Source organism: Silurus meridionalis, chromosome 19 (genome assembly GCF_014805685.1).
Source record: "Silurus meridionalis isolate SWU-2019-XX chromosome 19, ASM1480568v1, whole genome shotgun sequence".
NCBI lineage: Eukaryota > Metazoa > Chordata > Actinopteri > Siluriformes > Siluridae > Silurus > Silurus meridionalis.
In genome coordinates this window covers 11432868-11453181 of record NC_060902.1, presented here as the reverse complement: position 1 = coordinate 11453181, position 20314 = coordinate 11432868, and the positions used below count along the sequence as shown (strand labels likewise).

The 20314-nt window shown below is 35.8% G+C and overlaps 2 protein-coding genes across 5 annotated transcripts; one reads left to right on the top strand and one right to left on the bottom strand.

Annotated features, from left to right (window-relative positions):
* Nucleotides 1-124: 124 nt before the first annotated feature.
* Nucleotides 125-12464, top strand: csf1a (colony stimulating factor 1a (macrophage)). 3 transcript variants are annotated; one of them, XM_046875583.1, is made up of 10 exons: nucleotides 125-252; nucleotides 357-466; nucleotides 4418-4531; nucleotides 4781-4843; nucleotides 6210-6380; nucleotides 7474-7663; nucleotides 7812-8525; nucleotides 8880-9064; nucleotides 9255-9312; nucleotides 12120-12464. In XM_046875583.1, exons 2-9 carry the CDS (start codon nucleotides 434-436, stop codon nucleotides 9294-9296), a joined length of 1512 nt encoding a protein of 503 aa, XP_046731539.1. In that variant the 5' UTR covers nucleotides 125-252; nucleotides 357-433; the 3' UTR covers nucleotides 9297-9312; nucleotides 12120-12464. The 3 variants fall into 3 exon arrangements, with proteins under 3 accessions (XP_046731539.1, XP_046731542.1, XP_046731540.1); XM_046875586.1 differs by having other exon boundaries at nucleotides 169-229; XM_046875584.1 differs by having other exon boundaries at nucleotides 215-252; nucleotides 9255-12464.
* Nucleotides 12465-16447: 3983 nt separating this feature from the next.
* Nucleotides 16448-19965, bottom strand: LOC124402342. 2 transcript variants are annotated; one of them, XM_046875314.1, is made up of 5 exons: nucleotides 19808-19965; nucleotides 19494-19591; nucleotides 17958-18074; nucleotides 17821-17873; nucleotides 16448-17244 (listed from the first exon to the last, which is right to left on the bottom strand). In XM_046875314.1, the coding sequence occupies exons 1-5, from the start codon at nucleotides 19822-19824 to the stop codon at nucleotides 16909-16911; spliced, it is 621 nt and encodes a 206-aa protein (XP_046731270.1). In that variant the 5' UTR covers nucleotides 19825-19965; the 3' UTR covers nucleotides 16448-16908. The 2 variants fall into 2 exon arrangements, with proteins under 2 accessions (XP_046731270.1, XP_046731271.1); XM_046875315.1 differs by having other exon boundaries at nucleotides 19494-19552.
* Between the last annotated feature and the right edge of the window lie 349 nt (nucleotides 19966-20314).

Sequence of the window (20314 nt, the reverse complement as noted above, 5' to 3'; positions counted from 1 at the left end):
TATTCTTCTTGCTGTCTATTTTCTTTTCACATTTTTGTTACTCCCAAAAGTTTGCACTGATTTTTGCTTGGTCACTGAAAGCTAATTCCTTCACTGAGATAACAGATGCAGGGGAAGATACTTCTTATAAAATCCATGATGTCAAGAAATGAGCAGGGTGGGAGGGACTCAGCTGCTCACAGTTAACCAGTGCAAGAGAGCACAAGCCTTTTCACATTGGTCCTCTTAGGTGAAGACACACTCTTTAAAAGAGTATGCATATACAGTTTTTAAGATGTTTACACATTTAAGTAACTGAAGTCAGTTTTATTGTAGGTACAAGGATACTAAATGTGACTTACCCTGTTTTTTCTCAGACAAACAGGAAATGCAAAGGAACTCTAATGTATCTAAAAGTGGACTTCACTCATTTCTCCTTGTCTAAGCCAGCCAGATGAACACATACACAACAACCCACAACGCCAAGGTAAGTGTCTAAAACTTTACTTTAATGGCACATTACATTTGTTAGACCTGGAAAGTTTTTATGCTCTCACCCAACTAAAAATTGACTACTGAATGAATGTGGAGAATATGGTTCTTCATTCATGACTTATATATAATTAAATAAAAAAGAAATAACATGTGAAATCCACAGACATGAATGCTCTTAAAAGAGAAAGCTTAATTAAGCCTATAGGATTTTGCAGGATAAATGTAATTTAACTTACTATTGACTAATTCTTTACTAAATTCTAATAAATGTTCTTGTCTAAACAGAATGCAGAATAGACTTTCAACGTACATATAACAGTAATAGATTATTTTACTGAATATTAGATATAAAAGATTTTTTTAAAATTACATTTCCACTGCTGTTTCAAAACTTGTTTTCAGCCCACACATTCTTTTGGGTCAGAATACTAAACTAAAATAACCACCACACCAGGAACCAGAGAAGAATGTAGTCTGGTCAGGACATTTGGAATTGGTTACTATTTTGTGCAACATTCCAGTAAATAAAACCTATTACAGTCATTCGATTCCCCTTTATGTCAGGAAATGTTCTCCAGTTTCAGAATTGACAGTATAATTAACATGCTTTAAGTATAACATGCACACTGGTACAGGTGTAATTCATGTGATGTAATAGTGCAAAATGAACTATTAAAATTATTTTGCATTATTTTATGGTTTATTTCAATAGAACATCATGCATCTACCCTCTACAGAGTAAAATATAAGTGCTATAAGTGCAAAAATATATATTATAAATGTCAATTTATACATTACTGTACAAATGTTTTAGGCAGGTGTGAAGAAATACTATAAAGTATGAATGCTTTCAAAATGTATATTCTAATTGTTTATTTTGATTAATGCACTAAATTCAAAGTGAGCAAACCAAAGAATCTAAAACCAAATCTAAATTTAACCAACATTTGGGGTGACTACCCCTCGGTTTAAAACTAGCATCTATTTCTACACTTGCACACTTTCTACACTTGTATAAAGTCAGAGATTTTGTAGGATTTTATTCAGGTGTATGATTATACCAAGCAGGTGGTAATCATCAATTTTAAACGGAGGTTAAAACACAGCCGTTAACTGAAACAGAAACAGCTTTGTAGAAAATTTAAAACTGGGTGGGGAAAAGCCAAACTCTGAAACTAAAATAAGGTTGTGGAGTCTCCCCCAGGCAAACATTTCTGGGACTGGGATTTCAAGATGTGCATGTTTATTTCTACTTGGAATGTATAAGTAGTAGCCTCCAGATATCTGTAGAAACTTCCTAAATGTCTTTAAAGTTAGAGGTTAAATGGGTAAAGCACAATTAAACAGACCTTTTAGGGAGCATAGATGCAGTGGTTGGCCAAGGAAACATGGAAAATTGGCAGCAGATAAAAAAGACATCATCCTTGCTTCCCTTCAAAATAGGAAGATGTTCAGCAGTGCCATTACCAAAAAAACTGGTGGAAAACAGTGGGACCGCCTCTAGGTTACGCATGTAACCCTAGTTCCCTGAGGGAACAAGACGTTGCATCGCAAAGCTTTGGGAATGCGATTGTGTTGTCCACGCTCTGAAATAATGTGTTTAATCACTCAAAATTGGACGCACAGTAACACCAGCAGGGTGACGTCACGACCAGGAAGCCTCAAAAAGCGCATGAAGTAAAGCCGGCACCAGCTTTGGTAAAAGAGAAGGAAGCGCTGCAGGGACACTGGCAGTATAGCATCAAGATACAGCGTCTCGTTCTCTCAGGGAACTAGGGTTACATACATAACCTAAATTACGCTTTGGAAACGAGTGTCCAATCATGACACACTGACCAGTCCCTGCTTAGTGCGTATAAGCCCAGTTTATACCAGGACAGGCCCAGGACAGAGGGGCCAAGAGTGGCACTGAGGTCGAGGTTATAGAACCTGACAAGGGTCAGTGGGATGGACCAGCATTGCAGATATCTTAGAGGGACACTCCAGAGGACCAAAACTTAGAGGCTGCTACACTCCGGGTCGAGTGAGCTCTGACCCCAAATGGAGCAGGGAGACAGGAGGACTCATATGAGGATGCAATAGCATAAAAATTCACCTGCTCAAGGTCTGCTCCATGGACTTCTGGTCTGGGGCCTGAAAAGGAGGAGGGTAGAATGCCTGTAACCTTAGTGGGACAACCAAGGGCACCTTGGGATGTAACCTGTTTTTGGGTAGAAAAAGGCTGCCTCGGCCAAAGGCTCTAAGGGGGGCTCAGACAGAGCCTCCAACACGATGGCCAGGACACACCCAAGCACTCTGGGTCGCACAGAAGGGCCTCAGCCTCCGAGTGCATTGGAGAAAATGCATGATGAGAGAGTCTCTGCCCAGAGACTGCCCCGCCACGGGGGCATGATACGCCGAAATGGCGGACGCATAGATTTTTAGGGTGGACGGAGCCAGCCCTTTGGCAAACTGTCCTTGGAGGAATTCCAGCACTGAACTGGCTGAACAGGCTGCCAGGTAGTCTCTTAAGAGTATCAGTCTCTCAAGACTGACCTCTGGTGCGCCTAGAGCCGGGGCTACACCCTAGTGCAGCTCTAGTGGCCTCGAGAGAGGCGGCGAGTCCTCCTGGTCCCCAATGATGCCGGGCGGAATCCGAGAAGGGAGGTCGCTGGAGCTGGCCGTGCCCTGAAGCACATTTCGTGGCAGGGTTAACGATTAAGGTCCCTGATGGGGGCCGGCGCAGGACGGGCACTGAGAAAGGACTGACTTAGCGTGTTCCTTTTAAAGAGGCTGGATTTTTTTTGACAAACAATAGACAAACAATTCAACATGAAATACACACTGAGCGCTTCATGAACAAACAGAAACTGGCGCCGGCTTCACTCTATGTGCTTTTGTAGCTTCCTGGTCATGATGTCACCCTATATTTTTGACTATATTTCTGCAAATGGAGTTAGAGATTTAGTCAGGATTAATGTTGACCTCAATGCTGAAAAATACAGACAGATGCTGATCTCTTATGCAATACCATCAAGGAGGCAGCTGCTTGGCCCCTAATTTATTTAATTTATAACCACAAACATAGGACATGACAAAAGAGTCTAAAAAAACAATAATTGGTTTAAATGGACAACAAATAAACGTTATGCCATCATCTTGCAAGAGCAAAAATAGGGAATTCAGTTGTGCAGTTATATCATACAATATAGATGTATGAATGTCAATATGAAAGAAAAAATCTGGATACTTCACCATTACACACATATGTAGGCCTTTCCCAAACTGATAACTGTCAGGAATGCTGTAGGAATCTTTCATACTGTAGATTTAGGATTTCCCTTCAGTGGAATTAGCCCAAACATGTTCCAGCATGATACTCAGTGCACAAAGCAGCATCAATAAAAACATGTTTTGCCAAGGTTGGAATTAAAGCAGTAAATTAGGCTGCACAGAGCCCTGAACTAAACACCAATAAACGATTTGTGGATAACACTTTAAATGCAACACATGCCCTAATGAATGCTGAATGCCTACAAATCCCCACAGCACCATTCTAAACTACTGAAAAGTGAAAGCTTCTCCAGAAGAAATACATGAGCTAAAATAGAATAGGAAAAGGATGTTCACCAGTAATTATAACTGTATGATGCTCAAGTGTCCACAAAGCATTGTTTATGCAGTATTAATATATAATTTTTTTACATTTTGGTGAGCACATTTATGCAGATAACCTGAAAATTTTTTGATTTTCTTCAAAAAGCAAGTAATCATTTATAGCCCAATCAGGATATTTACCTTGTAAATATTTTCAATATTTCCAATAATTTTGTTCTGCTGAAAGTAGCAAAGAAGTAGCAAAAGAACCTTTAAATCATTGACTAAGGCAATGTGTGCCATCTGTATATGGAAAAAGACATTTAATTTATCATTGTTTTCTCATATGATTTCTATGTGACTGAAGATAAGGCATCTGTGCTCCTGCCTTGTCCTGTGCTTGCACTTGGCCTCAGGTGTTGTACCTGGTCCATGTGTACATTCTGTGACTGAGGAACATCTTCTGAATTTAACAAAACTGGTAGGGCTTTTATATCATATTTATTTTTAGACAATATTCTAACATTATATATGTATAAGGTCAAGCATTTATTTTATAATTGAGAAATACAATGCAAACAATATAAATGATTTGTAATGAAAGGAATGTTAAGGTAAGCTTAATACTGTATATTTGTAGGATGCAGACCTTGTGACATAAGGATGTGTGCTGGAGTCAGTAATTTCAACTCATCTTTAAATATCTGTTCTATTATTTTATTTTTTTTAGATTTTGAACCAAGTCCAAAGTGGCTGTTCTATAACTTATAGCTTCACCGAACGCCAGCACCTGGTATGTGTGTCGTCTTTCAATTTTTTTTAAGATTAGCTTTGCATCTAATTGATTTTAAAGACTAACAATTTAAAAAAAGGTTTGGTAAATTGGGCTCTAGAACTAACCTGTTTTAAATTGTCTTTGTTTAACAATTTTAACATTTAACAGCAATTTTTATCACAAATCAAATGCACTTGACACTACAAGCTTGTACAAAACCTTATAAGCGGTTTTAGATAAAATCCAAACAGAAGATGTTGTACAAAGCAGTTAACATGGTCAATACCACATATTTTCTGACATTTATCTAGAAATATTGCAGAATATTTAAGATTTAATATTTAATTAAAGATACAGAATACTTGTTAATTTATTTATTTTTTAATGCTAAATAAAAAAGAAAAAAATCCACTGGTTAAATTTTTTGGGCTGAAATGTTGTGGTGCATATGTAATAACTATACTTATTTGCAATGGTGGAGAGTAACTAATTAAATGTAATTCGTTACTGTACTTAACAGTAACAAATTGGGGGATTTCTGATAATGACATATTAGGCCACATCACAAAGGCTTGTTAGCAGTAGTGACATCAGCAAAATGACAGGAAGATGCTCTAAATGACTGGCTTGGTGCTTGTTTAGCAGCATTAACCACCAATGAGGCGGTAAAATGAGTCTGAAGTGAGGAAACAAACTCTTGAAGCGGACATATGCACATTCTCTGTTTTAAGTGCTATGCCATATGAGTGCATTCCTGTTGTTTTAACTAATTGAAAACACCTCAAATAAACAGCTGTAAAGAAACAACTGTCCAATGTGGTTAACAGACAGGGCAGAGACAAAGGCATTAGATTGTGATGCCTCGGTTCATAACAGGCCAAAACTACTGCTATATGATTTATGTTGGTATCATTGCTATAAATTATGCAGAATTATGAAATCAGTCTGATGATAGTTAGATTTTGGCTTAATGTACCTTTTGTTTGTAAACTTAACAGCATTGGTTTATGTATTTCTGGTTACTTAAGTATATTTCCATTTGACTGAGGTGGCAAAGGCATCAACATAAGCACTTTTTTGGTGAACCCAAGCCTTCTTTTCTTTCTTTTTGTTTTCTTTACAATATTCAACAGTAATATATTAGTCCCGCATTCACTGTTCACACTACTGTTTTTTGTTTATTTGTTTAGTCTGAGTTGCCGTGCCTAAAAAACTATCCCAATATGACTCTGCCCTTTCTGAACCCTTTTAAAGTTTTGCAGTATAATCTGCTATATAGCAATGTGACATGTAAAATAAATTTCATTATTACAGCAAATTGGTGAGTATTAAGAGATGAGTAGGTAAGTAAGAATTAATGAAATATCTTATTTTATCTTTTCAGAGTGAAGTCTGTTACATAAAAGCAGCATTCCCTCACATCCTGGACCTTTTGAACACACACTTCACATATGACAACAATTCTGATAACCATCACTACACAAGATCACTGAAGGACTTGATACAAAACATTTATTCCCATGAATGTATCCCTCAAATCAATGAAGAGATTGAGGTAAAATTTATATTTGATTGCTTCTGAAATGTTAAATTAAAGATGAATATCTTAATATGTTATGCAATGCGCAATATAAGTGCATGGGAACCAGTTAAAACAAAGGGGCATTTAAACACATGTTAATCAAATATGAAAGTGAATAAAAAAGGTACGTGAACACAGGGAGCAATGATGACTCAGGGGTGAAGACATTGCATGAATTAAAACACAAACACATAATGTAAACAGGACAGAAATGCAGTCTATAGTGATGTGAACTTCGTAAATAAGCTTCGATAAACTTTGTAACAGAGATGAAGGGAATCTATAACATAACATTTTTTTAAGAAGTTCATTGGGGTTTGGAAACCTGCCTCTGTCAATTTAATTTAAAATATCAAATCATTATGAGCATCATTTTTAAATAATGAAGAGAAGTGAGAAATTTTATAAACTGCACAGATTTAGAAATGTTTTCGTTAAATATTAAGGTGTATCCTGCTCCTCTTGCTGAACATTCTTATGCCATAGAAAAGCTTTTCTCTTTTGCTAGTAGTACTAGCTTGCTAAAAAGTGATCAACAGCGAGTACAGTATAAATGTGCTGCTTTGTGGCAGTGTCTATTGTTAAAATATTTATACAAATAAAACACATTACTACAGGGTGGCATACATATTGTCATGCAATGTCACCCTCAATTTACCACTATGAAAAAGACAGAAATAGAAGCACTGTATCTGATCAACTGTCTGTGCCATCCTAATGTCACACTGACATAACTATAATTGTGCCTATATGTTGTGACTCAGTTTATTTTGGATATATGAGTGTCACTATAACTCATTCATTTTGGATTGATTATTGATTGACATTAATTTGATCTTAAAATTGTAGTACATGTGAACACTATAAACAGCAACTTCAGTACAATTTTCTTCAATCATTTGATCTCAAAATACTGAAAGTGCTTGTTTTATTGGTATTTTTATTTGTATTTGTATTTTTATAAAAAAGCGATTTTTATAAACGTTTTAAGATTTCTAACATCCTTATTTATGAGGTGCAAGCTAACTTTTAAAGTTCTGTATCTATTAATATGTAATTTACTCAGGAAAGTCCAGTAAAGTTTGCAAGACTGCACACGTCTTCGCCCAGGGAGGGTCTACAAAAAACAGAGGAGGTCTTTCAGATGTTTAAAAACCTGATGAGTAAAAGTGACAAAGCAGTGAACTGGAACTGTGAGGATGAGTATGCAAACAACCTTCCAGAAGCCACCACTGCACTTAACATTCAAACAACAGGTAACCCGGATAAGAAAAACAATACAGTACGATTACTAGAGTGGACATTAGACATGTTGCATTGTACTTGTCTATCACAACAAATAAATGCCTGTATTTTATTTTTATTTTCTTTTATTTTAAAGTAAATTTTTCTGTTTGGCTTTAGGTACCACAGAGTGCCAGTGCTCTTGCCCTCAAGCAATGAAATATTTCATCTTCACCAAATCTGCTCCAACTTCATCACCGGCATCTTACACTCAATCAAAAGCTTACATCTCCATTAACACAAATGAAGAATCTAGAGCACCTCTAGATCAAAATTCTGCAATTTCACCAGTTCCAGGTCCTATCACTGGGCTGTACACCAAAACTGAACTCTTTCTTGAAGAACGGTCTGGACCAGCTCAAGAGGAATCTACAAACTTTATTATGTCCACCATTTCAGATTTGATGGATAACAGCAGGGATTCTTCTGTTGCAATGAGGAGTGAGCCACAACCAGTTACATTTACTCCCACTGCATCCTCAAGTGAATTACCAAGCATACAAACAAGAACTCTTTTCCAATCAGCAACATCACAGCCGACTGAAAAAATAAACACACCACTGATATCTGAAAGGAACCCAGTGCAAATACTTGCTAAGAGGTCTTTAGATACCAGTGAGCAAGGAATGCTGTCTGATTCCTACTTCAAACTGCTTTGGCGTAGGATTACTGAAAACACAGGAATTAGGAAGGAGGTCAAACTTGAAGAGATCATAAGCAAAGAAACAGAAAACCTCCCTCTTGGAAATCAGAACAGTCCTACACACCTTCAGATGCAACTTCACATGCCAAGGAATGTATTTAAAATCACCAGCAAGGAAGCAGATTTCAAAGGTAAAGTTTGATTAACATGCAATTTTAACAATGTTATTATTATAAATAAAGAGTTTTTTCTTCTTACTGTATTAACATGGTTTCTGAAAGGTTGTTTGGATAGTTTTCTCAGATATGTACGCAGTTCTTGCTTTTAACCTTTTCTGTATTGTGTTCTACATAGAGCTGATTCCAAAGAGATCTCCAAATGATTTCTTTGGTTAGAAGACAAAATATAGAATTAAACATGCTTAGTGGAATCATAGTAAAGGCAAAAAAAATTAATTCTTAGCTTCCCCAAAATTTAATAGTATCTGATAAAGTTACAGTCGCTAGGAGGGAATATTCTAGATTAAACCTGTTAGTCTGTTTCAGATCCCACATTTCGAAAAGACACTGAAGACAGATCAGATCAGAAATCCATAAAGCATGTAAAGAGAAACTCGGTGGAAAATGAGTACCAGCTTGCAAACATTTCTATCTATTCAACGTTCCTGACTACATCTACATGCACATTACTGCTGATCCTTACACTTCTCTTCTACTACAAGCACCGAAAGGTGAGATCTCTATGCACAGAATATCAAATAGCATACTAACAGAGTTGAATGGAAAACTCAATATTATTTTTTGCAAAGATCTATACAGTAATTTATTCTGTACCTTTGCAGTTTTTATAGGTATTTAAAACATTTCCTGCATATTGATAACTTTTTTGCACGGTTTGCATGATTGTTTGTTTGTTCATAGATCAAGGATGTACAAAAAGAAGACAGGACTGTACATTTCTAAAAGAAAAAAACAACTGGTAGGTTGCTGCATATAGGATTTCTAATAAATAGGTATTTTTTTGTATGCTCAATACTCAATGGGGGAAAAACTGTGGGGGGTTTCATTAGAGTGATTCCATGAGTGGGGCGTTTGCAAATCTGTCTTTGGGAACGCTTCCCCGTTTCCACGCTCTGAATCACATGTGTAATCGGTCCAATGGAAAAACGTGACGTCACCTGACTCTGAAGTTATAAAAGCACATGCCGTAGAAATGGTGCTAGGTTCGAAAGTGAAGGAAGCGCTCGCAGAGATGCAGGGAGTGTGGCCTGGAGACGCAGCATCTCATTCCCTCAGGGAACCAGGTTTACATAAGTAAAATAGAGACATTATCTTTCAAAAACTCGAGCTGCGCCAACAGTTCTTTGGGAACGAGTGTCCAATACCACCAGACTGACAATCCCTGCTTAGTGTGGATAGGCATAGCTACAGTAGGTTGAAGGACAGAGGGGCCAAGAGTCCTTTTGTGATAACCTTCTGTCCCTGAGCCACCACTGTAAAGGTTGCGTGTATAGGAGGCCATGGGGCACAACATTGGATGCAGCTGCCATCAGACCCAGCAGTCCTTAAAACTGTTTCACAGTGAATAGCTGGCCTCCTCTCACTCCCTTGACCCCTGTGAGGAAAGCCTCGACTCGTGCAGGATACATAGCGGTCGAATCCCACACTATGCCTAGATTGGTGGTTCTCTGTACAGGAGAAAGAGCTTTTTTTTGGCGTTAAGTCTTTACCCCAATTCTTTCATATTGGCGAGAATGAAATCTCGATGAAGGGTCACCAGGTGCTCTGATCGAGCTAATATTAACCAGTCGTTAATATAGTTCAGTATGCGGATGCCCTAGAGTCTCACAGGAGCCAAAGCCGCATCCACACACTATTAGAAGGTGCAGGGTGAGATTGCAAGGCCAAATGGATGAATATTGTTAAGCTTTGGCCCCGAAAGCAAACCAAAGGAACTTCCTGTGTGAAGGAAGGATGAATACGTGAAAATAAGCGTCCTTTAGATCTATCGTGACAAACCAGTTCTTTGGAACTATGAAGTACCGGCTGCAGAACCCAGACTATCTGTCTAGTCGAGGGACAACCCTGATGGCCTTCTTCCCTGAAAGAGTGATTACTTCCTGTTCCATGACCAGAGCCTGCTCGGTTCCCACCAAAGTGGGACACACCCCGTTGAACCAGGGTGGACGAAACCTAAACTGAATTGTATAGCCTTTCTCTACAGTGCACACCCTGGCGCCGCTCAGGGGCCTCCTGAAAGGCGGCGAGCCCCCAATCCGCAAAATTTTACAGCGGAGGCTGAAGGGGTACATGCTAGAGATGGCTGTGCCATAAAGCACTCTTTGTGGCAGGGTAAACGAGCTGATCCCCAGAGTGAGCAATGGAGGGGGAAAGCATGTCGCCCCCCTGGCAAAGACCCCAAAAATCTCCTGGCTGTAATGATATTTTGGCCAAAGCCCTATTATAGAAAATAACGGTCCTTAGATCTGTCAGCTCCCTCAGCCTCGACCTGGATCCCTAGTTTCTGGGGAGCGCGAGTAGCGACACTCTTCTTTAAATTTACGATGGGCTGCGGTTGGGGCTGCGCCCGCCAAACAGCCCCATGAGAGGGGCGAGGGAGGAACTACTGGAACACCACCAACAGTTCCTTTGCCTCCTGGAATTTCTCAATGACCATATTCAAATTTGACATGGCAGGTATAAGCCTAATATATGTAGTCCTCAGAGGCTTGGTGCGCAGGACTGGGACCTTAAGGAATAATGCAGCACCTGGGGAGAGATAGTCAGCCAGTGTCTCTTCAAACCGGGGCATGTTCCCATAACTGCACTCCTAATAAGGGCTGCTCCACAACCTGGTTACCTCAATGTGCAGGTCTGAAAAAAACGGCAGACCCTGGCATGAAGATAATGATGGCGGTCGAGGAAAACGTTCATTCAGCTTGTTTAGGGGACGTTGTTTCTGCATATCGGCTGGTCAAGCGATATCCAGCTTGGCTACAGCCTGCGTTACTACCTCCAGCAGCTCCCCGAACTAAACTGGTTGTGGGTGTGTATCCTCTACAGGATAGCTTGCTTCTATACCCTCCCCCTCCTCAGAAGAAGAGAGGTGCTGTGTATCGCTCTCTGCACAGAGGGAAGAAAGCGCCAAAAGGCATGCTTCTAAACCCTGGGAGAAAGCACAGATCAAATTGCGAGCCCCAAGACATGATTCGCTGCTTCACTTCGGCCAGAATCGCGAGGAGTGGAAGTGCCCTCCTCAAAGAGTGCTCTCCTGGAGCAGAACGTCCGCATGGACATATGCTCGCAATTCGGGCAGCCGGCTACCTCGAGAGTGGACCGAGCATGCTCCGCCCCTAAGCAAACAACACAAGCAAGCTAGCAAGCTAAAGCCTGCCAAAACACACACACACACACACACACACACACACACACACACACACAAAACGCTTCCTGAACAAATAAAAGCTAGCGCCAGCTTCACGGCACGTGCTTTTATAACTCCCAGGTTGAGATGTCACTCCGCCGATGACTTTGCACTTTTCTGTTCGAACGATTTGTGATTCAGAGAGTGGAAGTGTTCCCAAAGCGTTGCTGATGCAGTCCCTGAAAGGCCAAATGACCAAAAACTTAATAGCCTTACATGCTAAATATAAATTATAATCTTTCATCAGAGTTCACCTCATGGGTCATTAAAAAAAAAAGAAATAAAAAATAAGTAAATACAATTAATATTTATTACTGTTTTCACTGTTTCACTGTTCTTATTGTGACATGTGACTTTTCCAGATATTTCATAGGGGTGAATTTGTTCATGTAACATGGTGGAGTGAATGTTGTGGAGCACTACAAATGTAGATGTTTTTTTTTAAATGATGAAGGAGATCATGAGATACAGGTATAAGTTTATTCTCTCTCTCTCTCTCTTTCTCTCTCTCTCTCTCAAAGCAAAAGTTATATTTGTTATATTTGAAGTATCTTATATTTCTAGGTAAAGTTATAGTGGACTGGGCAGGCAAACAAAAAATGCTATATTATTGTTATAATTATAATTATTATTATTATTTCAAAGTTATTTATCTGAAATAGACATTGTTGTGAATGTCACACAATAAAATTATCACCTGCTTTTAATTCAGTCGTTTGTGTATTTGGTGTATTTTTCAGTACTGATTTTACTGATTTGTAGGTCTGTGCATTTTAATGCAAAATAATATGAAAATAATGATCAATGAATAAATATACACTGGTATGCTAGATTACAATTTAAGATAAATCATCCTACAACTCTGTTAAAAAGGGTTTCTTTACTTTTTACTTTTTTAATTTTTTTATTTATTTTTTTTTAAACCACTATGCGATTATTTGATCACTATGCAATTTTTGGCCACAGTTTGGTTTCCTGAAAAAATGTCAAAAATTCTAAAGGATTCATATGTCCCTAGGCTATAATCTGTAGTCTTTGATTACTAGTTTATCATGTTCAATAATGGCCGATTAATGATTAATGGCCGTTGCGAAAATGTTTTCCTCCGATAAAATTTTGCTGAATGTCAGAAGATTTTAGACTTTCTTGTAGTGTGACTTCTCCTAGAATGTCAAAAACCAAGAACCAATAGAAGCAAAAGGAGTGTGACGTCTTTCTAATCAAGTCATGTCATAAACAAAATGAACACTGCAGACACTACAGACAGGTTTTGTTCATTATTTTGTTAATTAGCGAGAGAATGTGAGTCTGAACGTGTCAGAGACTGAAAGTGCAGAATCTTTTTCTTGTGTGTGACAGCTTTTGACTGTGGTACGCTCTGACATTATGACAACTAAGATCCTACAGTGTGACATGGGGATCATGCTTGTACAGTCTGACAAGCAACAAATGCAATGGACTATTAAAAATCACACAGAGTGAGCCTGGCATCAATGATCGGCATCTATCTATTACTGCGGAAAAAAGCTATAGTCATTTATTAAGGGTTTGCCAATAAAATACTGTAAAAAAAAAAAGGGCAGCCATTTAATGTAAACCTATTTACAAAAAAATATCGCAAAATCTTTAAAAGATTGCATTGAATCAGTAATTGTGTTTTTTCAATGTTAGTTGCTACAATACTTTATAAACATGTTCACTGCATACAGTTTTTGCTGTCAGTTTTTTTCGCATTTGCAATCAATTTCTACAGTGTACGAACTGCTGCTCTGGGTGTACTTTTTTATTGAGGGTCTAAAAACCACTTAAAGCATTGAGTGCATGTAAGGCTCGAAAGAAACCATTCACATTGCTTCTGTCTCCACCCTAAATAAATACTGACCCATTACTTTCACATCTGCTTGGTGTTGTGGAAAATTTGTCCTAGTCATACATAGCATATTTTCACTTTCAGTTTCCCAGATGTGCTCAATAGATGATTCACTCTCTCAGCACAGACACATCAGACACAGAAAAAACACAGGATATTAGGATCTTGTTTATTGGCACAGTTGAGCATCTGATCTATCTAAACTAGTGTTGTGGATTAGGTATCTTGAATATGTGCAGTTTGCAACTTTCTGTTTAATAAACCCCAGACATATTGACGACATCATTCACACTACGAGTAAGCATTGGAATTCCTTACGGCTGGTGCATTAGCCTTCTGCTCTAGCCTGTTCATCCATGACTAGTTTTAAATGAATATATCTACAGTGGTTAGACTCACAACCAACAATGAGTCTGCCAAGAGGTGGGAAATTCCTGAGTCTGCCCAGTCCCACGGGAACAGCTTGCTCTAATTAGTAAAACTAAGGAAAATAACACTATATAACACTATAACAAATATAAAACTCGAAGAAAGGGAAAAAGACTACTTTCCTGTTTAGAAGAGACTGTTACTATGATAGATTCAGATTTATAATTCTTGGCAGACAGAAGTGGAACTTGATGTGGTCTTCTGCTGTTGCAGTTCAGTCACATAAAGGTTTCCTTTGTTGTGCATGATGATATTTTTTTTTTCCACAGCTAGCACACTGGTTTCTTGTAGTTTTTATTTTTCTCTCAGCCCCCTGAATCAATGACTACTTTTATATCTTGTGTAAATTTAATTTCATGTATCTTGCACTGTATTCATGAGCCTTTTATCCTCAACCACTTCTTTGGTTGGATGGATTGAAATCTGAATTTGACTTTGTTGAACCTTCTTTGATTGTTGGTTCTGTTTGTGGTTTAAAAGCCATAAAGTTCACTATATGTGCCAGTTTTGCCAGTTATGAACCGTGTAGCACAATCTATTGGAAGGGGTTTTTGTTAAAATATTTGGCTTAGAGAGATGAAATAATTTGCACTGATTTTGCTGATAAAGTGGTTTAAGCTCTTAATTTGAATCTGTTTTGGATATATCTAGGGTGCATTTAAATAGATAATCTTGATTAAATCCTGAGACACAGAAAACAAGAAAACAATAAAGTGTAAACTGGATCCATTTGCTTGCTTGGATAAAGCCATCAGCCAAATGGCATCCAGCAAATGGTCCAACACAACAACACGATCACCATGTACACATATACACCAGTACATGTCTTTAAAAAAGGAAGAGAGAGCACTCTATTATCTAGTAAAAGTATCTCTCTGGCCTCCTTTGCTAACATATAGTCTTATGCACCAAAAGAAATGCAGTTAGCAAACCCAAAATGATAGCATTAGCAAGTCTCATGTTGCTCTGACATAGTCGTCTTTTGTCATGTACATGCTGATTGACACAAGGAATAGTTTCTCCTTATGGCATATATAAAGAAATGCTAAAGGAAGGAATAATACTTAAAAGAAAAATAGGAAACATTTTTTCCTGCAGTAAACAGTAATAAACTAAACAGCAATGGTGGACAAAGTACACAAACCAAACAAAGTTTAAGTAGAGAGATACTTGGTAAAATATTACTCCAATAAATGTAAAAGTGCTTTCTTTATACTTTCACTTGAGTAATAGTACGAAAGAATTTGCCCTCAAATATACTTACAGAAAGTATCCAAAATACTATGATTTGTTATGGCTATAATTTTCCTGTTATCATTTTTGTTACAAGACTCTTCGCTTAATTAACTCAGTTTATGTGAAAAGACTCTAATGTTACTCTTAGTACACCAGTCTATTAATAGAATAATATTAATGAGTCAAGCAAATCTATTGATATCTATTAAGATGATCAGGAGCCCAAAACCTTTCAACTATCACGCAAATAAGGTCACATGTCGTAGCAAGTTAGAGGCAGGAGTTTCTTCCATCATTAATGTTCTGCTTGCTGTTGAACTGTATGTTTATAATAAGTTGATACCACCAAGCGATACATTTTTATCCACTCATGAATAAAAAGGAACGACTGATTTCACAAAATGTAATTGAGTAAAAAGGTAAGATAAAAAGTCTTCCGTAAAGTACAGTTACATGAAAGAGCTACTTAAGTACAGAAAAAATTACATTTACAGTACTTCCTTTTTTGTCCACCACTGCTAAACAAAATCAACAACTGGCTTGAAAACTCTAAAAAGATGCACTGGTTGTACCCCAAACCCTGTGTTATGAGATTGATCAAATTTACTAAGCATCTAAATTCTTTGGGAGACTCTGACTGTCAGTAATATTTTTGAAAATAATCTTTGATGGTGTTCTTCACTGATATACAGTTAAAATGAAAAAAAAAAAAATAAATAATTGTATATCCATTCTTCCCCAAACTGCTACTATAAAACTGGAGGCACACAATTGCATAGGATGTATTTGGATGTGGTACTATAAAACTTTCTGTTCACTGACACTACCTGTTCCGGCATGACAAAGTCCCTGTGCACAAAATATGCTCCACAAAAACAATAGCTTACATGGGTTGGAGTGGATAATCTTAAATTGCTTGCTGTAGATCTGACCTCAACTGTATTGATAACATTTGTGATAAATTGAAAGGTCGATTGCACCCCAGGCCTCTTCCTACATCAGTACGTGATTTTATTTATGCCCTTTAATGCTAAATAAGCATTAATCTCCACAAGCAAATCTAAAATCTAGTGGAAAAAATCTGACAAGGCTTATGCACTCTATAAAATTAACTGGTACATATATGAATTAAAAACAACAAGACGTCAGTCAAAGTGTAGTGCATTCAGCATTTTATAGCAATAACAAGTTTGACTGTATAAATTGTAATTGTTAAAAAAAAACTCAAAGTATATGAAATACAAAATTTACAAGCATGTAGAAATGCAAAAACTGCAAATAAGCCTTTTATCTTGCCACCCTGCTGAGCTGCACACGGTGGTTCCTTCCTCACAGGATATTATGATAATAATCATTACCACAGACTACGTTCATCAGAAGAAAAAAACATGATTCTCACGTCTAGTATCTAAAATTAGGTCTCTTTTCCCATATATTGTGAAAATTCATGTTATTTTTCATATCTAAAAATTAAATTCAACCAAAAGTAGTTATGTGAAAACATTCTGTGAAAAAATTATTGAGCTAGTATATGATCATTGATTACCAAATAAAAAAATGAGAAAAAACATCTCAATAAATCTAAGTACAAAAAAAATCGAAGCATAAAACCTGTTTTAATTCTCTTTCAGCTCCTCATTTGTGACTTTTTTAAAGACGACCGTGGTGTAATTTACTTCATCACTTTCGTCGCTGCTACTCTCACTGCTGGTTTGACTCTCGTCCTGGTCTATTTGATGCCTCTTGGTTTTGCTTATTCGGCCCTTAGTTAAAGGCATGTTGTGTTGTTCTTCGATGTTCACATAATCCCGGTTTTTCTTTGCCATCTTGTTTTTAATCTCCAGTGCACTGGGCAATTTTCCTTCAGGAATATTTTCATAGTTTGCAGTTTGAATGGTGGTCATATACTGCTGATGGTTACTATCATTCACACTGTCTTTCTTATCTTCATGCTGAAAAAGAAACGTGGGAATACATCACTTGATGTATCTGAGATGATATTTAATTAATTCAATATAAAATATTATTTAAGACTGTTTTTAGATGCCTTTACACATTTCATGCATAGCTTTCTCTTTTTATTTTCATTTCAATTAATTGCTCAAATCTTTTAAACAGATTATATTCTGCAAATACTAGAAATAGAATAGGTTTAACATTCATATGATGAGATTACTGTAATTTTATAATAGGAAATACCCAATAAATTTCACTATATTCAAGCTATATGATATAAAAGATATAAGATATATATATATATATATATATGTAAATACACAGTATATATAAATTAAAAAATTTAAAAATATATATAAAAATACATACATATTTGCAGATGAAAACAAACTATAAATAAACAAAATAAAGTGCAGTCTTTTCCCATGTGGCTAATTAAAGAAATAGAGCATCACAGCAAATCAGTCCAATAATAATTTAGTAACAATAATAACAACAATAATTACAACAACAACAACAACAACAATAATAATAATAATAATAATAATAATAATAATAATAATAATGCTTACTAAATCACATGAGCTCTCAGAGCTAGTAGAGGACAAATCATCACTGCAGGCAGCTTTAATGCAAAGTAAAATATGATTAAGTGGAGCAGAAATGGTTCATTTAGATAAAAAGTAAGAATCTGCAAAATTGTCCTTACTGTGGATTTGTATTTTGTTTGAATGCTTGTTGATGGTATTACTAGGATTATCCTGGTCTGACATACATTCACTCATGCGAAAAGTTCCACCTTCAATGTTTGAGTCAGGCGAGTTTTCTGAAAAGCAGTAGGTGCAATTCATCAGATTTTTAGAATATCTTATTTCATATGACAAGATTAATTTACATTTTACTGTTAATGATGGTGTTTACTGTGTTACTGGCTTTACTGTATATACATTGTGTAGTTTTTAAATTGCAAAATCTGTTTTCTGTGTAAACTTTGCCAATCGATAAACACTAAATGTATTAATGCTTTGTTTTTTGTTTTTTTACAAGGCTTTAATACTTCAAAATAATGTCTTTATATTAAAAAAAAAATCATTATCACTACTATAACCAATTCAAAACATACTTATGTATGCGCATTTAAACACAGACTGTTTTCTTTTTTCATTTAAATACGTTACTCCGTTACACGCTTGACATGTAGCAGCATTTATATCAAAAGCTGCTATATGTTATATGTATATAATACATATTTTATTAAAATTTTAAATATTCGCAATCATTTTCTATTTCTATTTTATTTTTAATTTTCATTTATTATTTTCTATTGGACTTCTATTATATTGGATATTTCATTCGTTCTATTTGTATTCTGCAACTTGTTAATTTTTATTTTCTTTTATTAATTAAAATGTTTATCAATTAAACTTTTTGTATTCTATTTGATGTAACAAAGCCGTCACAAAAAGCATTTCATTGCATGTGACACTGTGTATGTTTATACGACAAATTCATTTTTTATTTACATTTTTTATTGTGACCCAGAAAGAGTGCATAAGCCTGAATATTGCATATCTTTCTTTTCTTTGTTTAATAGTTCTCACAATAAATATTTTGTTTTGTTGTGTTTGTTCAGGGAACCAAATATATATATATATATATATATATATATATATATATATATATATATATATATATATCAGTAATAGAATGTAGACATGAATGAACGTTTTTTAACTGAAATTTATTCCCAGAAAGGTGTTTTTTTCAGCAAATAAAAAAATAAATAATTGTACTGCCAATACAGTATTTACATTTTATTAAAGTTAGGAGATTTAGTGTTTACAAAAAATTATTAAAACAATTCTGTATTGTTTAATTTCACATGTATTTGTTGTGAATTTGTATATGAATTAGCACAAATGTCCACACGTTAGTGGAGTCAAATCAAGTGGAACATTAAAAGGAGCAGATGTTACTATAACAGCAAATGGGGACTAAGTTTGAAATAGAATGCGCAAAAAGCACATACAAATTTTGAATCTTTCAGGTATTCACGAACCGAGAAAATTTTTAAAACCCTCTGTTTGCATGGGTTTCAAATTCAAATAGATTTTCGTCCTGCTCCTAAGTCTATGCTAATTTTATTCAACCGCATGGAAATGTCACATAACTAATGTTGTCATTAAAATGTTGCAAAAAGTGAGAAACTTTTGTTATTTTGAAAAAGTAATGTATATTAACTTACTCGTGTTCAATTTGCAGAAATTCCTGAGCAATATGATCATTAGAAGTATAGTTATGACACTAAGGAGCAAAATCACACAATACAGTAACAGCATTACCCTGAAATGTAAATAGAATAGACAAAAGACACACAAAGTGTTTAGCACACAATTCACAAAGGATAAATAAATATGAAAAGATTATGATTTAAATGTAAAAATGTATAATTATTAAAAGAGAAAGTATTACATTATTTCTTATAAATTACAATTCACATTGTTTTCGACATAAACTCCTAATATTCATGACTGCTTTATCAAACATTATTATACTTACATGGTGGTATCATTCATCCTGCTGGCTTCAGAACAACATTTAAAGTAGTTTTTTCCCCCAAAAGATTTGTTGCTATTATTTAAAAATATATATATATATTTGCTTTAACATGGCACTAGATGCAAAGTTCAGGTTAGTGGAAAGTTGTAGTGAGGCATTCTGCCAGTCAAGAGTGAAAAACTCGACTATATAGGGAGGCTTCCTCCCTCCTAAATGTTCTCATGAGTCACATGTATTCTCCAAAGAACAACAAATATATGATTTAAAATTGAACAACACAACTTTAAAGAATTAGCATATATATATATATATATATATATATATATATATATATATATATATATATATATATATAAATCTAAATGAATGTGTTGTGTACATTAAGTTTTTATACTTAATAATTTTATACTATAAGTTTTTATGAATGATTTTGAATTGAACACCACACATATGACATAATAATGATAATAATCAAACTTTATTGTACTGTTAGGAGATCTTACTTCT